Below are 23,706 nucleotides of genomic sequence, written 5' to 3' on the forward strand. Positions count from 1 at the left end.
ATATTTTGAATGTTTAATAAAAATTAATATATTTAAAATATATAATAAAAAATTAATAAAAAAAGTATATTTCAAAAATTAAAGTGGATGATGCATATATAAATATTGATAAGTAAATACCTATATGTGATTTAAAGTATGAGTCCATGTGGCAAGATTTAATCTTTCTATAAATGCCCACGAATTGTCGTCTTTTTAATTTCCCCGGTCGGTAGTTTCTCTCACTAGAACGTTCTCTCTCTGTTTAAAGCTCTTCTAATATGGCATCTCAAGCCAGCTTGCTCCTTCAAAAACAGCTTAAAGGTAGGGGTGGCGATTAGTTGCCTTTTTCTGTTTTTGATTCTGTTTTGTTTCATTTTCTTGAGGGATTTTGGATCGGCGTTTGATTTAATTGACCGGGATGTCGGTGGGTGCAGATCTTTGTAAGAATCCGGTGGATGGATTCTCGGCGGGATTGGTCGATGAGAATAATATTTTTGAATGGAGCGTTACCATTATTGGACCGCCTGATACGCTTTAGTATGTGTTGTTTTATGCAACTTGATAGCTTGAAGTTATTTTCTTTACTTTCTTTTTTGGTGATTATGTTTGATTAGATAGTATTGGGGGAGGGGTAAAATTTGTTGCTCTTTATAGTTGTTTGGAAATTTGATTAATTTTGTTGAAAGTGAGTGATCTTAATTCGATATGTGCTTGTTTTAGGGTTTTAGGCTGATCATTGAGTTGATATTATCATAATATTTGGTTGTTGTGGCTTTTTTTGAGAACTGTATGAACATAAATTATTTGATGAGTTTGAGAATGATTGCCTTAACCAGAACTAATATCAGTTTTGTCTCAGCTTTCAAGTAGGATGATTGATTCGAGTTGGGAGCTGGTGAAAGCTTGTTTTTCCTATTCCTATCTGTTGGTTTTAACTTGTGAACCTTGTTCTCACAAGAGCTTCTCTTTTTTTCTTTTTGGCTGTTGGGTTTTGAATATTTATAAATGGTCCTTATTTGTTTGGTTTCTAGAGTGTCTTCATGGAAGCATTGGCTGTTTAATTGCTTTGTGATTAGTCGGTTCTAGTATTTCATTTTCAGTGCCTTGTTGGATTTGGAAAAGCTGCATCTGTGTGATTCTTTCTATTATCAGTATCACTAATTACCTTTTCACTATTCTGACTTCTGGGTGATTAACTAGAGCAGTTATCTGGTCTGGTGTAGAATCATGGAACAATGATCATTTCCTCATTATGTTTTTTCTTACAATCTTTTGATGGCAGTGAAGGGGGATTTTTTAATGCCATTATGAGCTTTCCATTCAATTATCCAAATAGCCCTCCAACAGTGAAGTTTACCTCAGAGATATGGCATCCTAATGGTTGGCTGATGTTAAACTTATTGTAAATTGGCGTCTTTGTTCTACATATTGTATCGGTCTTGATTTATTTTGGTTCTTGCTTTGCAGTTTATTCTGATGGACGGGTTTGCATATCAATTCTTCATCCCCCAGGTGATGATCCAAATGGCTATGAGCTTGCAAGTGAACGCTGGATGCCTGTCCATACAGTATGTCATAATTGCTTACTATTATTGTCTCCTTTATGCATTTTTATTTATGGAGTTCTGAAGGCAAATTTGAAACTTTCATTCTGAAATTTACAGATTCAATGCTAGTATTTTGGCCAAGTTTGAAGCATAGTTGCCAAATAGAGATTCAAAACAGGAATTGAAATCCTTAGGTTGTTAATCCGGAATTGAATTTTATTGCGTAATTTGGTACAAATTCTTAAACCAATTGAGTTCAGTCATAGCTTTTCTATTCTCAAAGTAAATTTAAAATTGCATATATAGATGTATAATCCAAGCATGAAACTTCAATAATTATATTATTATGTAATCCAATTAGACTATGATAATAAAATACAGGGAATTAAGTTACAGAGAACAGAGAATTATATTAAGGGTTTCAACTAATGATATGGCATAAAAAATGTTAGGTTTGAACTTGAAACAATTACATGTTCAATTCTCTAACCATCTTTCCTCATTCTGTTTAATTTGTTGAGGGAAGTGTTTAAAGGAAGTTTTTAGGCAACTATTACAGTGTCAAATGAAGTTAAAATATTTTTGGTCTTAGTTCTGAAAATTTTATCAAAATGTTCTTACATGATATTCTTCTGTTCCATGCAATCTACATGTGAAGTTAAATGTTGTGTATATAATTAAAATTCGAAACAAATTTTGTTGAACAAATTGAGAGACATTACTTGTATAAAACTCTTCCAAGTTCGAATTGTAATGGTTTCATTGTTGGAATTAATTGAAATTGTTGTTCTTTAATATTTCCTATGATAGAATGTGGTAAAGCACAACATCACACGATCCACTAACACTATTGGTAAAGTCAAAATAATAAAATGGCACTACATAATATCTGGAATGAGATATGATAGAACAATAAAGTGGCAGTAACACAGTATAAAGAGGAGGAGGAAACTAAACTTGTTGCTGCCCCTCGACAAGAGTACCTTTTTTTTTTGGGGGGGTGGGGGGGGGGGTGTTTCGATGAAAATAAATAAATAAAAATGATATCTGATCTGATGGGAAAGACATTGAGATAAAAATTTACCTTGTTCACTTTTGGCTAGCAATGTTCAAATAAAGACTGAAGGAAAAAAGGCCGAAACTAGGTAAAAGAAGAAGGATCCAAGTCTGTTTTGTGATTAGGAACAACAAAAAAAGTCTTATGTTACTCTTAATTTTATTATTAATGATCTTGAGGGATGCTTTAGCCAGATCATTCCACAAGAAAATAAGGTAGAAATGGTTAAATTTGGTGTTTAAAATAGTCAAGTTGGATTTGGGTTGAATCAATGAGAAAGGAGTCAATTCATTTAGCCCATCTGAATTTGATGATCTAGCATTTGTTCATGTTAATAGGCAGTTGTTTACAATTACATGGATTTGTATCAGCAAGGGGACACAGGGTGGTCAAAACAAGCTGATGGATTTGAATGGAGTGCTGACTGATTCTAAGCTAAAAGAAAGAATAAAGTCCAAGACAATATGTAAGATACAGTTCATAACCCAAGAGAAGGAAGACTAGAAGTTCAAAATAATATGTAGGATACTGTTTATAATCCAATTGAAGGAAGGGAAAAATGTCTCCCCTTTATTTTTATTTGCTTGAAAAACTAAGATTCTTAATGAATGAAAGCAGCTTGTAAAAGGAGCTTTTTAAATAAGTTTGGATGTCATATGCAAGACGTGGTTCCCTCAGAATAATTCTATGGTTCCAGAACTCTTTGCTCTTGTAGACTTGTACATATTTATGGTTATTTGCTTGTATGCATTTTAAGCTGAATCCATAAAAAGACCCCTGAATGTAGTGTATGTTGATCGTTGACCTCATTTATGATGCGAAGTATCTGTAGAAGGCAAATGGCATGAAGCTAGATAGATTTCACTATCACCTGCCTGCTTTCAAACTCCAAAACAACCTTCACCTGGAATGTTGATTCTTTTAATTTTCTGCTTTCAAATTTTGTTTATTCATCACTTTCTTTTTAAATTGTTAAAATTACATCAATTGGTCATCACCAACAATTTATGCGAAGAAATCCATTAGGTATCAAAGTTCTATGGAGGTATGATAATTACATGTGAATTATGTACAGTTAGAAGGATTTAATTAGTATGTATGGATGTGGAATGAGATGTATTGATGACCTCCCGTTTTCTCCTGTCCTTTTTTTTATATTGAACAAAATAATTTCCATTTTTTCATTGTCAGTGTAATTACAACCAGTGTCCTTGCATATATACTCATTTTAGATCCCCACCCCACCCCATCCCAAATGGTTATCTTTGCATCTATGATTGTATTTGTTAGGTATGATGAGTTCTTTCCGTTTCTGGGCAGGTTGAAAGTATTGTGTTAAGTATCATATCAATGCTCTCCAGTCCTAATGATGAATCTCCAGCAAATGTTGAAGCTGCAGTAAGTGATAATTGGTTTTCTTGTCTCTGTCTTGTATTTTGGAAACTTACTTTTCAGTGGAATTCTTAATATATACATATATAGTTTTTTAATTGCATGTAAACAATGCTAATTATGTTAGAGGCTGTTGGTGGGTCATACACAAAATTTCTTTATATAATATAAATTTTTTGTTGAACAGAGTTCGGATATTGTTGTTGCTTCTAGTTGACAATTGGATGTCAGTTTCTGAAATTTTTTGTGCAACCTATTCTGAAAAGTTATACTCTGGGAACTATTCTGGAGAAAATTTTATCTCATCTTCTGTTGCAAATTGTGTTTGCCACTTTACTTTTGCTTGGGGCTTGTTTCACGGTGCATTGTGTTTGTCAATTGATATGAGATATTGCTGGAACCAAGATTGCTCATTCTGTGGATTGGATTGTAGGTTCAATTCCACTAATCCATGGTAGTAATGCAATCTTAAGCCTGCTTGATGCTAGCAGGATAAAGTGTGCTGGTATTATTGTTCTCGTCAGAAGCGGCTAAGATGACCACATAGGAAATATTATATATAGATATTTATTCCAATTGTGTGATTCTGTTTATGAATTGTTGCTTCTTATCAAGTTACTGAACTGCTTACTCTTTCCAAGCAATGGACTGATGCCTGCATTGGATTTTTTTTTTTTTTTTTTTGTTATTTGTTATCATGAGAGGAAAGTCAGCTTGGTGATTTAAAAAGAAAGAGAAGCTTTGTTCACCTGAATTTGTTTTAACTCACAGTTGCATGGCATCTCTTGTGCAGAAGGAATGGAGAGAGAGGAGAGACGAATTCAAGAAAAAAGTTAGCCGCTGCGTGAGAAAATCACAGGAAATGTTATGATCCTCTACAGATGTTTCTTTGCCGTTCTTGTGTACCGAGGAAATGTCTTAATTTATTATGGTGGGGTTTTGTGGGGAAGGGGGGAAGGGGGAGGGGGATTCAATCACCTGGTAATTTATCCTTGTCGAACACAATTGGAAATCCTCACTCCTACCTCTTCATTTACCTTTTTCCTTTGAATGGTCATTGTTATAACTCAAGAACAGTTCTGTACTTTAAGACAGTTTGGTTAGTGTTCATCTTAAAAGTGTTTTTGTTGGTCCTTATTTCATTTTTTCATGTAGGTGATTGTCATTTCAAAATTTGTTTGTGGTCAACTTGGGTTACAATGTGGAGTCTTGGTAATGTATTGGTTGGTAAAAGAGATTTTGGCTGTTGAGGGGTTTCCTTTAAGTGTGTCATCTTTTTCACATTTCCACCATGTTAATGTTGTCATTTCTGTTGTGAGTTTCTCATGTAAACTGCAATGTGCGCCCTTCGGCGATTACTGGTCTAGTTTGTGCTTCCTCGAAACGAAAAGGGAGTAAGTTATGCTTGTCTAAGAGTTAAGATACTAGATGTTTGATTTAAGCAGAACTATTCGGCCATAAACATTTAGATTGCTGAAGTAAATTTTTGGGATTGGTTAAATATAATTATGAGTTTATTATGATTTCATTAGACTTCACAAGTACTTAAAATACATAATAATAAATATTTGGGAAAAGTACATTTATCAAAATAACTTTTGTTTTCAGGTTTGAACGTTTTCAATGGCTAACCACGTTATTGCCACGTCTTTACGTTATTAATTTTTCCTTTCATTGCCCCGTCGTTACGTTATTAATTTTTCCTTTTATGATTTAAGGGTAAAATTTTAAAAGTTGAAGTCTTTAAATTTAAATTGTAAATAAAATAAAATTTCACTTTTATTTAAAATTTAAATTTTTATGATAAAATGTATAAAAAAAAGAAGAGGGAAGAGAGAGGAGAGATAGTGTGATAGAGAGGAAGAAAGAGATAATTGTAAGAGTGAAACTTTCTCTTTCACTTGTATCTTTCAATTTTATTTTATTTTTTGTTAAAATTTTTTATTTACTTTTATAGATAAATATTAAGAGAAGGTAGTTAATTGTAAAAGTAGCGAGAAAAAAAAATTAAAAAGAGAAATAAAATGACAGAGATATACAAAAGCAGAGAGAGCGAGAGAGATACCTTTATGTCTTTGTTCTTTTTTTTTTTTTACTGTTTTTTTATTTTTTATACATTTTAAAAGTTACGCATTCTTATTATTAAAAATTGAAATTTTATTTTATTTACAATTTAATAATTTATATTTTTAAATAATTGTATTTAAATTATAAAAAAGAAAAAATTAATAATGTAATGATGATATCAGTGTGCCAATTCAAATGTAGTATTGAAAGTTTAGATTGCCAACCGTGTGAAAACAGTGTAAAAGTTTATTCTCAAATCGGTAACCGCGAGAAAGTTTAGATAAGTTCAAATCTTAAAATATAATGAAATGAAAGTTATTTTAGTTTTTAAAGTATAAAACTTTTAAAATATATGTAAGTATAGTGTACTTTTTATCTAAATATTTTTTACCTCTTGACAATGAATGATTTAAAGTTGGTGAAACATCACATCACGAGTTTGAGAAATATTTGAAGATTGTGAAGAAATTGCCGGAAAAGAATAAGTTGCACAATAGTGGTTGAAGAAATGCCGCAGTCACCGGCACAACCAATGGACTCAAGTATTTTGAGTTTTTTAAATCTATTTATATAAATAATTAATTTCATATAAAAAATATATTTTATAATAATATTTATATATTTTTATTTAAAATTTAAATATTTTTTAAAAATATTAAATAAAAATTATTAATGAAAAATATTTTTATATAAATTATTAATTAAAAAATATAAAATTAAATAAATTTAAATTTTATTAAATAATAATAATCAGTCAATTTAAATAATTTAAATTAATTTTTAATTCAATTTAAGAGTATGTTAAAATATTATTAATATGAATTAAATTTAAAATTAAATATTTTAATTTTTATAAATATTCTATTCGTTTACCTCTTAATCACGTGATAAGCTTGGTTTGAAACAAAAAAAGTCGTGCCAAGAAAAGAAGCGCACCACGTTTTTGCGGCGCTTTTTAGTTATGATCGTAAAAATTAAAATTGCGCAATTTTCCTTTTCTTTTCGTTTCTTTCGAGGAAAAAAGCGCGCAATATAGCTGTAAGAAGGAAAGAAACCAAATAAGCGAAGAAATTGAAAATTAAAATATTAATTAGTCTCACCTGTCTGTCCGTTTGTCTCTGTCTCTGTCTCTCTCTCTCTCTCTCATTTCTTCTCTTTCCCGGCATTATAAATTCTGGTTTTAGAATCCAATTCTCAAGTCTTCAAAACTCTCTCCTCCTGTGCCATCTTCCTCTGCAACTCAAACGGATTGAATCACGGTGGTTGAATCTGTCCCCACCAGGTACTACCCTAAATCTTCAAAACCCAAATTGTTTATTTACTGTAATTTTTTTATGTATTTATTTATTCATAAATCAATTCTTATTGCAATTATAAAATAATACATTTATGCAAAATTAAATTAAAAGTCTTCTGAAATTCTATGTCTATCTATGAGTGTATATTGATATTATTTTGTTAAAATTATCATAATTTATTAAATATTGTATACGTCCTGTGAAATATGATGCGTATTTTTTACTTCAAAAAAAAAAAAATAAGTACATGATGATATAACTTATCCCGTTTACGGTTAACACTGTATAGAAATTTTATCATATTTTTAGCAGCGGTTGATTCAACCTGAATTTACTGTTGATTAAGTCTGTGAATACATTATTTTTATATTATTAAATTTAATATATTATTAAATTAAAATTATATAAATCTGATATTTTTTATATTTATTCGGATAACTCTGTAAGTACATAATATTTATATTATTAAATCTAATATATTATTAAATTAAAATTATATAAATTATATTAATAATATATTTTTTCAATACATATCTTTAGACAAAAACTCTTCATCACAACTTCTGCTTGTTGTATATTTTGATTCACTACTGTCTCAATGGCAAATGTTGTTCTTCTTTTTGTATCCCACCAAATTGTAGTACGGAATCATTTTCAAAAATCTCAGTCCAACACTTTGTTATAAAAAAAAATTTATAAATATTATTTTTTCTCTTTTGACGTCTATAAAAATATATATATAAAATATAGAGATTAATTAATGAATTTTTTCAATAATATTGCGTTTAAATAGTAATTTTTTATTAATATATATATATATATATATATAATTTACAGTTGATTTATAACATATACCGACTTTAATATGCTACTAAAATTATCTGTTTGTGAAGCTAATATGGTTCGAAGAAAGCGTCAATTACAACATAGTGTGGAAGAACATGGGGAAGATTGGGAGGATTCTGTGAGCTCCAATTCTAAACAAGGGAAAGTTGCAAGCAGTCCAGCTGATAATAAAGAAGATGAACATAATTCAGCTACCTGCTCTTTCTTGCCAAAAGGTGTTCATCAATATAAAATAGCTGCAATGGCTGAAAGTGTAGCAAATAAAAACCTTGCAATGTTCATTCTCTCTAACAACATTGCATTTGATGTTGTCGAAGCACCATTTTTTGTTGATTTTGTGAGAGGAGTAGCTGAATTTGGCAGTGGGTATAAGCTGCCAAGTCCTTTGATGCTCCAGAGAAAGGCTATGCCTGAAGTTGAATTGGAAATTGAGGAATATGTTAAAAAAGTTAGACAATCATGGGTTGTTAAAGGCTGCACTATAATGCTTGGCTTGTGGAACAAGTTCATGAGTATAATTGCTTATTCTGCAGAAGGAGCTGAGTTTTTGAAATTGCAGGAAATTCCAAAATCCCAGAAATCAAAACTTGATTTGGAAGACATTGTTTCTTCAGTGATTGAGGATATTGGGGTAGATCATGTTGTGCAAGTGATCACAAATAGTGATAGAATTTACAAATCAATTGAGAATAAGCCTCTCAGTAGTCACTCTCAGATCTTCCGAATTCGATGTGTTGCTCATGAGATTCATTCTCTTCTGAAGGCTATATACAATGAAGTTGGATGGGTACAAGAGACAATTGATAATGCAAGATTCCTGGTAAAATGTATGTATGAAGATGGCATCATTTTATCAAAAGTGAAGTATCCATGCAAGTCTAAATTCGCCTCCAACTATCAAATGCTGCAGTCAATTTTGAGTAGCAAGAATGAACTACAAGAAGAAGCTGCATTTCGGAAATTTAATCCCCAGCAAAATAACAAGAGAGCAGCCAAGATAACCAACATTATTGTAAATGGAAACTTCTGGAGCCGAGTCCCTGAGGTACTCAATGCCATGGAGCCATTAATACGAGTACTTTGTTTAGTAGAAGATGATAGACCTACGTTAGGATACTTGTACGAAGCACTGGAGAAGGCAAGAGAAAGATTTGAGAGACAATGTTGTAAAGACAGAACAAAGTATGGGAAGATATTGACTTTGTTTCAAGAATGGAGAAGCAATAAAATTATCCATCCAATACATGCAGCTGCTGCTTTTTTGAACCCTGCTTACATGTGTAGAGACAGCTTTGAATTTAATGTTGAAATGAAGACAGGCATAGATTTTATGTTGTCAACCATGGTAATAAGTCAAGAAAAGGAAAATTTCATTGAAGATATGATGCTCTATAAAGCAAAGACATCAAAGATGTTCAATGCATTGGCATACCAGTTGATGAAAGTATCTCATCCTTGTGAGTTCTGTTCTTCATTATCTCCATCTTTATTTTTTAAAATTGTTAAATATCACGTATCGATTAGATTTGTGGTAAAGTGAAATAAAACAATTAAATATTGACGATTGATTAACGGCTCTTTTTTTCTTGGCAGGTGCATGGTGGGATACTGCTGGGGTCTATCATCCAGTGTTAAAGAAGTATGCAATACGAATTTTGAGCCAACCATGCAAGTGTTCATGTGACATAAAGCCTAGTGCATTTGAAGTTGCACAAAGAAATATTATGAACAAGGCAGTGCCTATAACGCAAGACAATTCTGCATACACAATAATGAACGCAAAGATTATGGAAAAATTTGGATCTTCAGAAGAACAAATCTTGACGCCAATTGATCTAGATAATTGCAATGAGCTCCCTGATTATGCTGATCCACAACAAACTTGGTGGGATGATCAAATGGAGCTGATTAGTGAAAACACTGATGATGATGATGATGATCAGATGGACAGTTCTCATTTAGATGGCAAGGTTAGTTCAATTCTGAATATATGTGAAACATTTGCCCATTTAATTCTCTATTTTAATTTTTTGGAAATTAAAATTTGCGGATGGAGTCCTTCAAATTCAAGCTGTTCCCAGATTTCTCCCTCAAATCTTCACAACCAAACGACCTGCAGTTTACATGTAGGCCAATAGTTTTGACTGATAAGCTAATGCTACAGTCTCTGTGGCGTTACTCACTTTTGGTGATTTAACTCTTGGCAGCTGAAGGATTACACGGGACGACCGTGCCATGTGAAGGCAAGGAGAAGATGGAGAAAGAGCATGATCGTGATATGCACCTCTATTTATCTCGGACTACCCAGAAAGATATGGAGTAATAATCCAGGCCTTGCCCAGCCCTTCATTACTGATTCCGTGATCAAAGTTTCACATGTCTGTTCTGCTATGACACGGGCTCAGAGGAGATGGACAAAGATCCTGAGCGTGGTCAAATGGCTCTTCATCTATTTGGAAGCCAGAAAGAGGTGACACGGTATGGATGTTAGTCAATCAGATCTCAACAAGTGTTTGTTGCCAAATTTTATCAGCTTATTCATAAACCAACACTGTTAATTAATTAATGCAATATATTTTTTTCTTTTTTTATGTGAATAATAAAAGTAATAAATATAAACACTTAGAATTATAAATAAAAATAATTTTATACTCTTTAATTTTAAATCTATATCTTTATATTCTATATCAAAGCTAAAGTAAAAAAGAAACTGACAATCCATTTAAAATTATGTTATAATCATTACAAAATGCAAATTTATAAAATATAATAATTTATAGTTTAATTTTAAATTTGTAATAAAAACAAATTAATCCTATATATAGAAATAAATTTAATACATCAAACATAAATATATTTTTAATATAAAATAATAAATATTAAGTAATATTTTTTAAAAAATTAAGTAATATATTAATACTTTTTTATGAAAAAAAACTATAAATACTTCTTATAGGAAAAAAATATAAATAAGTTATCAAATGACGATATACATTTAAAATAAAAAATAATATATTTATAATATAATATAAATAATTATTAATATAATAATTTATATTATATATACACTGTTATTGTTACTATAGTAATTTTTTAGCTGATTTATACACTTGCTCGTTGAACTACCGGAACGCGAATCCAAACATGAATTTCGCTTCATGCTGAATACTTCTAAAAATCCCACATCGGAAGTTTTGGGACATGGAGGAGGAAAACCTTTCCAATTTTGTATACAGTTTTAGTTTTAAAATACTTAGATAAATTTAAAAACTAAAATTTTATTTAATCTTTTTTATGACATTATAATTTCAAATTTATTTTAAATTTTAATAAGTTAAACTAGAGTTTACCAAAAACAACAAATTTTATTTAACTAATTAAATTTACAAGTATAAAAACTAAGAATATCTATCAAGTATTTCATTCCATAAGTTTACTCAAAACTATAAGATACTATTTCTTTGACACACTAAAATTCACATCCACTAGTAAACATGCTCACACAAAATCAGTCTTCCTTTACCGGCTTCGCGACATAGCTTCCCATCCTCACCACAATTCCGTCGATATCACGCACATATCCAACTCTCTGTCCCCATTCCTCGTCCTCCGGCTGGCTCACGGCCACCGCGCCGTTCTCCACCGCCCTCTAAATCCACACACAGATAAACATCAGATTATTTAGAAAAGATAAAGAGGAGAAACTTCTTGTTAAACAATACCTTGTATGCAGCATCTACATCTGCATAGTTAAAGCAAACCTCAAGAGGAGGCCGCTCGCTGACGGTTTGTGAAGTCTGCACTGCACCACTTCGTTGATCTGTCTCACGTTGGTGGATCGGAGTGAAAGCTATGGTGGTCGGCCCACTGTCCAGCTCTCCCCATCTATCAATACAAATCAACAATATAATGGTCACCGTCAACGATCAAGAAAAGAAATATTGAATCAGGGAGTTTTAACGGTGATGGATATGGGAACACCTGTGAGAATTATCTAAGCGGCGAACATGATAACCAAATGCTTTTGCATAGAAATCTATGGATTTGGCTACGTCCTTTACGTACACTACCGTGTAGGCAAATGCTGGGTTGAGACTTGAAGTCGCCATTTCTAGCTCGGGCCTTCGTTTCTTTGGGTGAATTTTATAGTCGTATTCAGCGAAAACTGAGAAGTTATACGCTGGAGCCGTTTACATGATATAATAAGTTAATAAAAATAAAATACAGATATTAATAAATCAATAAAAATAAAAATAAATAGATAATTAAAATTTATAAATAAATAAGCAAATTTTAAAAACAAAATAAGATGAAGAAAATAATTTTACATAAATATCTTATTTCTATTTATTTTTATTTATTTATTAGACTATATATATTTTTTTGAAATATATAAGTATTTACATGTTATATCTGTATTATAGATTCTATAATTATTAAAGTTAAAAATTAAAAAAGTATTTTACACGTGGCAATATTGACTTACACGTGGTCTCCATGCATGTTTTAAGCATCTCAGACACTGTCACGTGGCAATATAAATCCACATCCTACAAAGACAAAATGCTAATTTTCAAAATATATATTATGTAATATTTAATTTTTTAAAATAAGTAAGAATAATTAAATTATAATAAACTACACTTTAATTTAATGTAATAAATTTTTATTTTCTAGATTCATATAATTTTAATAAGCTTCATTATTATTTTTTTTTACCATATTTAATAAGTTTCATTAATTTATAAATGGAAAAGCAAAATGATCAAAGAGAAACAAAGAAAATAATAAAATACATTTAAAAAATTGTAAGGATTAATTATATTTAATAAATATAAGATAATTTTCATAAAATCACTTATAAATAGAAAAATAAATGATTATAAAATAAATAAATTATTTCAAAATTTATAAAATTTAAATTTAATTACTGAAACTAGTTAATTTCATATAATCATTTAATTGAAAGAATTACTATCGTCTTATTTTTAAAAAAAAAATTATTAATTTATTCATATTTTAAAATTACTTAATTAAAATATTTTTATATTATATAAAGTTAAATTTTTAATTTTTCTGTCAAATAAGCTGTTAATCAATTTAATTTAATTTTAATTAAAAAATTAAATAGTATAAATATTAAAGTTATAATAATTAAATAATATATAATTAAAATTACAGAGATTAAATAATATAAATAATATAAATAATTAATAAATTTTTTAATGAAAAAAAATTAAAGAGTTATATTTTATAAAATATAAGAATGTTTATAATTTTAAAATAAAAATGAATTTGTTAATTTTTTTATAATAATTTGTTCTATTTAATTTGATAAAAAATAAAACTAAAAAAATGTTATTTCTTTCAATTTTCTGATAAAGGACCACTCATTTACCTTAATTTACTCCAATTCGAGATTCACTAACTCAATAAAATTATAACACATTATTAAAAAATAAAAATTTAATTAAAATTTACCAATTTAATTAAATAGTATGCAATTTAATTGTCAAACTATTTTTTTTTTAAATTATAAATTACAAATTTATTATTTTTTTAATTACTCCCTTAAAGTATGACTTTTTTATTATTATTTCTTTTAAAATTATAATATTTTTTAAAATATTAATAGTATTGAAATTTCAGTTAAGAGCAACGAGATGGAATGGAGATCGAACTCGAAATCTCCGAATCAAATATTTTAAAATCAAGAGAAATACTTTTAATTGAGTAAAATAAGCGCTCTACACATTAAAATTATAATATTATTATATATTTTTTTTATTTTCCATTTTTTTTAATTATAAAAAATAAATGTTATTTTAAAATATCTATCATTAATGAAATTATAATAATTTAAATGTTAAAAAAATTATTTTTCATTTTATTTAAAAATTAAAATGAGTATGGAATGAAAAATAAATATATTTTAATTATTTTGTTTATATTTTTAAAAAATAAAATATATACAAAGAATTAAAAAAAATATTTTTCTTATAAAAAGATTAAAAAAAAAAATTAAACTTTACCATTTTTATCATTAGATCCTAAACTTTTATTTTTTAACAATTATACCGTACTGTTAACAGAGGAATAAACGGCTGTTAAGTTTATTGAAATGATTTAATTTTATAATTAAAAATATATATAGTGGCGTTATAAAAAAAATAAAGTTTAAATTTATTTTAATTATATTTTAAAAAAATTATAAAGTTAAAAATAAATGAGCCAATTCAAATCGCTATTAATTTTTACATCGATTTGGGATGAAGATCATATGCTTTTTATAAAAATTTTAAACATTTTTTCTTTTTAATTGACTTTTGAAGGAATTAGATTATATTAAATTTAATATGATATCAAAATATAAGTTTCGGTATTTTAAATAATTGAGAATCATTGTTACCCTGATTTCATTAATTGATCTTGAGACTTTGAATAATCCATTTGGATCTGGGACAATTAATTGCTATATGCTGATCTTTTTCTTGCTGTTTACTTCTTGCAGGTTGATATTTGCTCAAGATTCTTTGGGTAAACATCAAAAGATAGCTTTTTCAGACTGAGGATTGCTGGTTGCTGCTAGTTAAAAATAAAGTATGGGAGAGAGATTCTCAGTTAGCTGAGAATGTAAAGCTTTTTTTTTTTGTTTGCTTTTTTTTTTTCCAATTTCCATGTGAGACCCACCTTATAGTTCTAGTTTAAGTGGAAATTCTGAAGTTACATCTGTTGCTGCTAGGAGAAATGTGGCTGCACATATTTTCTAGAAAAAAAAAAAATTGTTACTTTCTCCTTGTTTTCTTAGATGTTCTTGAGTACTCTTTTATCAGTTGCAACAGCTTTCTCAACAATGAGAGCCTGATATTGAAACAACAAATGATATCAATGATTCTCAGGCCCATTCAGAAACAGACTCAGAGTCTTCTCTTCTACATTCTTCTCTTGATACAAAGTACATAAATAATGAACTTCTCAATTTTGACAATGCTTCCTTTTCTGGGTTAATCCAAACCTGAAAAGAGAAAATTTTGGGGCTTTTTGCCTAACAAGTGTTAAAAAAAAAAAAAAATTCTAAACCTTATCTGAAAAAAAAAATCCTAAATCAATATGAGTTTAATACTTACAGCGCTTTATAAATGCGATAAAATTTACTGCATTTATAAAATATAATAAAATAAAAAATAAATACCACACTTTATAAGTACGATACTTGGAGGAAAACAACATAAAATTTAAAAAAGTTTAATACCTTACCGCAAGGTATTGTATTTATATATATAATAAATATATATATAAGTTAATTTATATTATGATACTTAAAGTTTAATAAAACATACAATTTAATTAATACTTCTTAAATAATAAATAACTTAGTTTATAAATTTTTATTTTATTAAATTTTCTCTTAAATTTACCGTTATTTATGAAAAAAATAAGTAAAGTCTGAATTCTTAATCTCAATTTTCTTAATTTTTAATATATATCAAAACATTTTATATCAGTTTTACATTAAATATTTTCCCTGCATATATAAACCTTTTACTCTTTAAATTTTAAATTTTTTAATTTTTAATTTATATCAAGATATTTTTAATTATTTTGTATTAAATATTTTCTATATATTTTATAAAAATAATTTATTATCTTAACAAATTAAAAAAAATAATATAAAACTGTGATAAAATATCTTGATATAAATTAAAAATTAATAAATTTAGAGATTAAGAGTTTAAATTTACACAATGGAGAAAATATTTAATACAAAATTGCTATAAATATTTTAGTATAAATTAGAAATTAGAAAATTTAGAGTTTAAAGATTTAAAAATTTATATAGGAGAGAAAATATTGAAGTTAAGAGTGCTATAAAATATAGATTATTTATTATTTAAAAAATATAGATTAAATTATAAGTTTTATAAAATTTTAAAAATAGTAATAGAAATCAATATATGTGCTGTAAGTTATTAATTTTTTTTAAATTTATTTTTGATTCTTTTCAAGTATGTACTATTTTTTTTTTAAAAAAAAAAATTATCCGCACTTATATATTTTATAGTAAATTTTACTGAAAAAAAAAATTTCAGATCAAATTTAGGAATTATTTATTTTTTTAATTCTTACTAGGCAAAAAGCCCTCAACGTTGCTTAAGACTCCAAAATTCATACACATGTGCTAAGTTGAGAAAGAGAAGCTACCTCATCCTAATGGGTGAATGAGCAAATTTAGTTGATGGTACAACTTTTACCAACTTGTGGCTAATGGGTAGACATTTGTATTCTTTTTGAAAGTAAATACTGCTGATTTTAGAATCTTTCTTCTGAAACTTTGTTTTATTAAAAACCTGCAATTTAAATGTTAATTTGATTTGATTATTGGTTATATAAATAGAAAAAAACTGTATAATTTGGTTAAGATGAAACAAAAAAATTATGAATCGGGTTGATTTAAATCAGTTTATGTCTTAAGCTGCATAACGTGCGCCAGAGTTTGTTAAGATTTTGTTATGGAGTTAACGGGACTCATGCATTGATCTGGGCAAGTGTTTGAAAGCTTTACAAGACAGTAATGGCTAGTTGCTCTTAAGCCCATGAAGGTTATTTCTTTGATGAATCTTGCTTGAAAGGTATATTGACAACTAAATTGGATTTTATTGAGAAAAAATATAAAAAAAAATATCTTGTAGCATTGTTTTGTCATATGAAATATTTGATTTACTTGAATAATTTATATTAAAGTAATACCATTCCATGTTATCATAAAATTTAAAAATTGTAGCTATTTAGTAATAGCACGATATACTACAGTATATTATTTTAATATAAAATTAAATTATAAATTCTAAAATTAAAATGAAATTATATTATACTATTTTATTAATTTATTTTTAATTAATAGTCGTAATGTGTTGTTAGAAGATCGCTTGTCTCAGAAATTTATTAGTCTGCAACTGTTAGCACGAAGGTTTTACAAGTATTTTGTTCTTAAGTTCCTTACAATTTTCATTTCTTTTAGAAGAATTTCCTTCGGTTATTATTTGTCTTAGGTTCTGTACCCTGGTTACATACTTCATTCTAACGGAAATGTTAGCGACAAATTTTGTTCATGGCTAAATCTATGAGAAAAGTAGAATCCATCCGTTGGTCAATCCGTGCTAATCTATTAAAATAATTAATGACCGAAAATAACCATAAAAAATACTATGATCATTTTAACAAAACTCATCGCAAATTTATAAAAAATATTATTTATATTTTTAATAATATTCATTATTATTAATAGAATAATTTTCTGCACGGATAATCTAAATAATTTACAATTAAAAAACACATTTAATATAAATTAAACGTCATTCATAATCATTATAATTAATATTTATATACACAAATTCTTAACAATGTTTATAAAGTTGAAAGTTTAGAATAAATTCATAATACTTAATAATATTTATAAAATTTAGAATAAATTCATCAATTTATTCAATTTTCTCTAAAATAAACATAGTTTGAGAGGGTCCTCCAGAATGATCGTGCATGAGAAAGAGATAGTTGGAGTTCTTGATTTTGCAATCTTAGAAGATTCAAAACCATACATTCTCCCTTTGTTACTCTTAAAAATTTCAATACACTTATCCATATTAAAAACAGATTAATTTTCATAATTATCATCAACATTATCAGTAATGGCACTTAAATAAGCTCTTTAAATAAAAAAATAGATATTTCATTGACCATATACAACTACAACTAATGATAATATAAATATCATATATTAAAATATAAATAACAATATCATATATTTAATAAATTTTACACTAATTCAATATCAATTTAATAATTTTTACTATTACAAAAAATATAATTTTAACGAATAAATATGATTTACAAAAATATAATTTTTATATGTTATACTTGCCCATCATTTTTCATGACTCATGTATTAGAGTTCTTATCTTCTTGATGAATTATAAAAAGTTAAAACTCAAGCTATAAGAGATCATATTTGAGTATTGAGTTTCCTAAACTTTTTACATTTAAGATCGTAGCTTTCTAAATGGTAATAAGTTTCTAGAAATCGTGTCGGCATTGGGAAGCATGGGTGAATGAGCAATGCTAAAAATTGCGTGGGGAGAGGGGAGAGGAAGAGCATGTAGCGATGGGAGTTGAAATTTTAGAAAGAGGTGCTAGGGCTTTTTTTTAATGGGTTCTTTTAATCTTTCCTACGGATGAAATTTTATCACTAATTATTTAAAAATTCATCGTTAATCTATCGAAAATATGTTATTATACTATTTATTGTAAATTTATTATTTATGTCGTCGCTAATTTTTTTTTTCAACAGAACAAAATTCATCACAGATACTTTTTTTCAATTAACGTTTACATTTAAAAATAATTTTAATAATTTTTAAAAATTAAAATATAAGAGGTGAAATTAAATATAATATTTTATTATTTTTTAAATATAAATTAATTTTAAATATAAAAATAATATTAATTTATACTTAATTATAATTAAATAATATATTTAATTTTGAAAATAATAATAATCTAATTATTAAATAGTTTCAACAGATTTTGTTTTGGATTAAGAATTATAAAGATTTTATAATAGATATATTATTTTTAATTATTTTGTATGGTGCCATTTTGGATTAAATAATATATTTGCTATAAAATATTCAAAATTATTATTGTAAAATAAAATTCATTACCATCCAAAATGTAAACTATATATTTAACAATTATATTACTTATTTTTAATTTTAATTTTGAAAATTAACCAAAATTATACTCAAACACAAATGTTGAACCAATTTATCTAAAATTTAAATATTTAGATTAAAATATAAAATGACACAATAAATTTTTCAGTCAATTAACCAACTAAATAATAATAATAATAATATATGTGACATGCTATCTATATTATTAAATTAAATTATCTAAAAATTAGATCAATTAAATTAAAATTAAAAAAATTAAATTAAAATATAAATATATATAAACATTAATTTTTTTAATTAATTGGCTAAAATAAAATTATATTTTATTAATAATCATATCTTTAAATCTTATATATATATATATATATATATATATATATATATAATAAATTATTAATTTTTTATATATTTCAATAATAAATAAATAATGTAATATATACTTTATTTGTAATTTTACATGTCAACTGCAATAACTATACATAATTTACTAAATTTTTAGAATTATCAGCTATCATCTCATCTTTTTAATAATTTGCTGGTAGTAATAAATGATTATAAGCAGAGATGTCAATAAATCGTATCTTTTTGTGTTGATTCGATCAAATTCTAATAGGATGAGTTTGATTAATATATAATTGAATTTAAATTTTATTTATTTATTTATTTTTAATTTAAATCTAATTGATAAATTGATAAATTTTATTGGCGGTTCAAGTAGAATGTTCTTCTAATTGTAAAAATTAAATAAAAAAGATTTTTATCCTTTATTAATCCATTAAAAAATCATTGATTGTTGAACTAAAAATCATCATCGTTTGATTTTCTTCATAAAAAGCTATGGAAATTGATGCTATATGTCTTTTGATGACAGTTGAAGGAGAATGTGGTCAATCCTGAAAGAAGAAACATTAAATTAGAGTTCACTATTTAACGGACCATCAATACACCATTTAATTCGTGATTAAGATAGGTCGGATTGATTGAGAGTCTGAACTTATCAAAGAGGAGGCCTAGCCAAAGAGAGGCCTAACTCATTTAACTTGACAGAGAGTAGGAGAGCAAGCTAGCTATGTCGCAACCTTATTAGCGCGGACGCCAGAAGGAAATAAAATAGCTGTCTGACGAGGATAGACAAACAGATACGCCCGTACGTATAGTTCTGCGTGACAACAACATGTAATACTGTAATAAGGTAACGGTTATATGAGATATAATTGACTGCATTGATTTCGGTAGCTACGCCACCGGAGGATAAGAAAAAAAAAATTAAAAGAGAAGAGCGTGACCCCTCCAAACTAAACTTTTCTATACACACAAAATTCTATTTTCTCTTTGGATTTAAGTTCATCATCCTCCACGGGTTGATCTCACCAAGAATATCTTGGGAGGCACTAGTAAATTTGGTGAGGTTTCAAATTTAAGTATCCACTAATTTTTTTTAAAAAAAAGTTTTGAGTAAACTTTTAGGCCAAATGATTGATTTGTTGGATACACATTCAGACCAAATTAGAGGTGCTAGCTAGAAAGTGCTTGAACAAAGGCATGAGACTCTGATATGGAGTTGGTAATTTTTTACCCCTAACTATTTTATAATTTTTTTTTGAAAAAATATAATATTAACCTATATTTTAACGCCTTAAAATTTAATTTATAATAAAAAAGTTGTGGTTTTATATTTGGATTTTCTTTTTAAATTTTTTAAATATTCTCCCAAATTGCAATTTAATTCTTAAGATAGTGAAATTTAGAATTTAATACTTATATATTTTTTAATTTAATCCTTTTATCAAATAAATTAAATTTTATTACTTCCTCACTACATTTATATTTGTCGTTTTTTTTTTTTTGAAATGGGGATTGGGGGATTGAACTGAGATCTCTCAGATTTACTCGAATGCACTTACCATCAGACTAAGACTATGAGTGCTATTTTTCGCTTTTTTTAAAATTTTATTAATATTTTTTAAAAAATACAAGTATTATTTTTTAATTTTTACCCTTTAACTTTATTAAACACAAGATTTCTACAATTTTAAAAACTTTCCTTATTAATTTTTTAATCTTTTAATTGTCCCAATTTTTAATAATAGATTAAACAAAAAACTAAGTAATTAATGAAATAAATTTAATTTAGTAAAATTAATTGCTAAAATTTCATAAAATTTACTTAAGAGTTTTAAATGATAAATAAAAATAGAAAGAAATAGGCACTCAAAAATTAGCCTAACAATAAAATTTATCTAAATAAATTTGAGAAATCTCACTTTTTTTCAATCTCTAATTTTCATTAAAAAATAAAAATAAAAGGAAATAGATATACAATATTACAATAATGTGGGGCTGCTGCCATATAAAACTTCGACATCACTTTTTTTTTGCTTTTTATTTGGTAATTGATTAAATTATTTGCATGAATTCTTAATGAATTTGTCTTTTTTTTTTTTGGAATAATGAATTTGTCTTTTGCCAATGGTTAGTGTTAGTGAAGCAAAGACACGTCCAAGTGACCCTTCGAATCCCGAACAGAAGGGACAGGCTGACGACTTCAACTACAAGCCTTGATAGGTTATCGCACTGAGGAAACTTCCCAAACTATCTGCATATCTCCTTGCTCCATCTCTTTTTTCACCCTTCCTATTTTTCCTTTCTACTAATTAATTTCTCGCTAGTATTCACCTCTCGGCGAAAAACATTATTTTGTCGGCGTATGCAAAGCTAACATTCAGGAGGATATTATATAGTATAGAATGAGAAAAGCATTAGAATGAAAAAAGCTGTTTTTGAAGATGAAGAAAGAAGACAGCATGCCATTGTCCCACTTAGTTTCCTTACATAGGATCCCACCACAAAAAGCCTCACACACCAAGCATGTGTGTTTCTTTCTCTCTCTGTCTCTATATATATTTTGTAGAATATTAAAAAATCTTTACTTTTGATGTCACCCTACACAAAGAAAGTGCAGAGAGCTGTGGGTGCCTCTGCATAATTCCTTCTCTGTGCTTTCTCCATTAATCCCTCAATGCATGCCCATACGCATGTAAGCTTTTCTGAGCTTTCAACAATCTAAATTAGGGCTCAATATTATTTAAATGCCAGGTCTACCCTTTTATTATTTATGCTTTTTAAATATTATTAAACCTTTTTTTTATATATTTTTAAATCTGAGAGTTTTATTTTCTAACAAGCATTAAAATGTGCATTTTTTAGATTTGGGATTTTTAATCTATAACAAATCCCCCATGTGAATTCAGGCTTTAAAGAATTTAGCAGAATTATTTAATTAATAAAATAAATAATTAATTATGACAAATATATACAAATAGCAGAGATAATTGTACGTACGTAGCATAGCTTGCTTTAACTAACTCAAAGCACTAATTAATACAAATTTGACAATTGAACTTCAACGATATGTCCCCTTCTTGACCCTTCCTCCTCCTCAAAGAACACCAATTTTCACTGGAAAGGTCCAAAAACATGTTTAAGTGGAAATCTAAGAGAAACCCACTTCAACTCTTCTCTATTTGATGTGCTTTTTATTTAATTGCTCTGTATAATTAATGTTTTGCTTCTTAGAAATTGCAGTAAAGTTAAAAAAAAAATAAATATCTTTTTTTTTTTTGGGTTTTGATTAATTTTGCTTGACTGAGCTAGCTTATAAAGCAATAGCTCGCCAAGCTTTGGCTATTAGCCATTGTTGGCAACTCTATCCTTAGATTTACATTCATGCAGCATAATTATCACACTTCTTTTATATTAAAGCTCTGTTTTTTGTGGTTTTCTTTAGAAAAATATTTTTAAAAAATTTAAATTTATTGAATAAGTAGTTATTTTTTCCGAATCACATATTGATTAATTTATTAATATGATATTTTAACAAATTAATTTCCTCTCACACCTATAGAGCATAAAATTTATAATGTTAGGAATTCATTTTTCATCCTATATTAATAAAATAAATTGAAATTAGTTCCACCACAAAAGATATATTATAGGAGAAGATTATCTAAATTATATAAAAAAAATATTTTATTTATAGATTTAGGCTCCTTTGTTCCACCAAAAATAATTTTTAAAAGAATATTTTATACATTTTTTTATAATTGAAATGCTAAAAAAATTTAATTAATAAAAAATATTTTTTAATTAAAAAATTATTTTAAAAAATTACTTTTTTATTTTAATTATAAATTTATTAATATATTTTATTTTTTTAATGAAAATTAGACATTAAAAAATAGATTATTTTATTATAAAATATTTTATATAAAAAATATTTTTTCAAATATAAATTATTTACTATAAACAAACCAATTCTTATACTCCGAAAAATATTTTTTAAAAAATTAATTTTCATATTTTCTAATATTTGATATATTTAAAAAATTTAATCAATAGAAAATATTTTATTGATAAGTCATTTTTTTAAAAAAAATTATTTTAAAAAATACGTTAGTTTTTACATTTTAATATTTTTATTAAAATTTTTATATATAAATTTATTAATATATTTTATTTTAAATTAAAATTAAATAATAAAAAATGAATTATTTTATTAAAAAATATTTTTAATGAAAAATATTTTTTTCAAATAAAATATTTTTTAAATTCAAATTATTTTTTACGTACAAACTGAAACTTAATCTCGATTTGTTTTATGAATATATTTTTTAAGAAAATATTTTCATATTTTTTAGCATTTGAACATTTAAAAAAATTAGTTAATAAAAAATTAAGTCTTTTTCTTTTTAAAAAATATTTTTTTATCTTTTGAAAATTTTATGAAT

General features: G+C 26.7%; 3 protein-coding genes across 5 annotated transcripts; 2 read left to right on the top strand and 1 right to left on the bottom strand.

Annotated features, from left to right (window-relative positions):
- The first annotated feature begins 128 nt into the window (after positions 1-128).
- Positions 129-5,261, top strand: LOC110626909 (ubiquitin-conjugating enzyme E2 7). 3 transcript variants are annotated; one of them, XM_021773094.2, is made up of 6 exons: positions 129-303; positions 417-519; positions 1,265-1,362; positions 1,450-1,550; positions 3,907-3,984; positions 4,750-5,261. In XM_021773094.2, the coding sequence occupies exons 1-6, from the start codon at positions 261-263 to the stop codon at positions 4,813-4,815; spliced, it is 489 nt and encodes a 162-aa protein (XP_021628786.1). In that variant the 5' UTR covers positions 129-260; the 3' UTR covers positions 4,816-5,261. The 3 variants fall into 3 exon arrangements, with proteins under 3 accessions (XP_021628786.1, XP_021628784.1, XP_021628787.1); XM_021773092.1 differs by having other exon boundaries at positions 4,772-5,261; XM_021773095.2 differs by lacking the exon at positions 4,750-5,261 and having other exon boundaries at positions 2,958-3,984.
- Positions 5,262-7,170: 1,909 nt separating this feature from the next.
- On the top strand, positions 7,171-10,772 carry LOC110626810. Its single transcript, XM_043962146.1, has 4 exons — positions 7,171-7,327; positions 8,237-9,646; positions 9,783-10,159; positions 10,397-10,772. The coding sequence occupies exons 2-4, from the start codon at positions 8,242-8,244 to the stop codon at positions 10,661-10,663; spliced, it is 2,049 nt and encodes a 682-aa protein (XP_043818081.1). The 5' UTR covers positions 7,171-7,327; positions 8,237-8,241; the 3' UTR covers positions 10,664-10,772.
- Positions 10,773-11,648: 876 nt separating this feature from the next.
- Positions 11,649-12,298, bottom strand: LOC110625527 (uncharacterized protein Mb0911c). Its single transcript, XM_021771152.2, has 3 exons — positions 12,171-12,298; positions 11,912-12,074; positions 11,649-11,838 (listed from the first exon to the last, which is right to left on the bottom strand). The coding sequence occupies exons 1-3, from the start codon at positions 12,296-12,298 to the stop codon at positions 11,698-11,700; spliced, it is 432 nt and encodes a 143-aa protein (XP_021626844.1). The 3' UTR covers positions 11,649-11,697.
- Between the last annotated feature and the right edge of the window lie 11,408 nt (positions 12,299-23,706).

This window comes from Manihot esculenta, chromosome 11 (genome assembly GCF_001659605.2).
Source record: "Manihot esculenta cultivar AM560-2 chromosome 11, M.esculenta_v8, whole genome shotgun sequence".
Lineage (NCBI taxonomy): Eukaryota > Viridiplantae > Streptophyta > Magnoliopsida > Malpighiales > Euphorbiaceae > Manihot > Manihot esculenta.

What these genes read in the sequence shown, in the direction of transcription:
- LOC110626909 (XM_021773092.1), top strand. Translation starts at nt 261, where the DNA reads ATGGCATCTCAAGCCAGCTTGCTCCTTCAAAAACAGCTTAAAG. An exon ending in GGACCGCCTGATACGCTTTA is followed by an intron (nt 520 to 1,264) that starts GTATGTGTTGTT and finishes TTTTGATGGCAG; the next exon opens with TGAAGGGGGATTTTTTAATG. An exon ending in GCTGGATGCCTGTCCATACA is followed by an intron (nt 1,551 to 3,906) that starts GTATGTCATAAT and finishes GTTTCTGGGCAG; the next exon opens with GTTGAAAGTATTGTGTTAAG.
- LOC110626810 (XM_043962146.1), top strand. Translation starts at nt 8,242, where the DNA reads ATGGTTCGAAGAAAGCGTCAATTACAACATAGTGTGGAAGAACATGGG. An exon ending in GATGAAAGTATCTCATCCTT is followed by an intron (nt 9,647 to 9,782) that starts GTGAGTTCTGTT and finishes TTTTCTTGGCAG; the next exon opens with GTGCATGGTGGGATACTGCT. An exon ending in GTTCTCATTTAGATGGCAAG is followed by an intron (nt 10,160 to 10,396) that starts GTTAGTTCAATT and finishes AACTCTTGGCAG; the next exon opens with CTGAAGGATTACACGGGACG.
- LOC110625527 (XM_021771152.2), bottom strand. Translation starts at nt 12,298, where the DNA reads ATGGCGACTTCAAGTCTCAACCCAGCATTTGCCTACACGGTAGTGTAC. An exon ending in CGCTTAGATAATTCTCACAG is followed by an intron (nt 12,075 to 12,170) that starts GTGTTCCCATAT and finishes TTGTATTGATAG; the next exon opens with ATGGGGAGAGCTGGACAGTG. An exon ending in ATGTAGATGCTGCATACAAG is followed by an intron (nt 11,839 to 11,911) that starts GTATTGTTTAAC and finishes GTGTGGATTTAG; the next exon opens with AGGGCGGTGGAGAACGGCGC.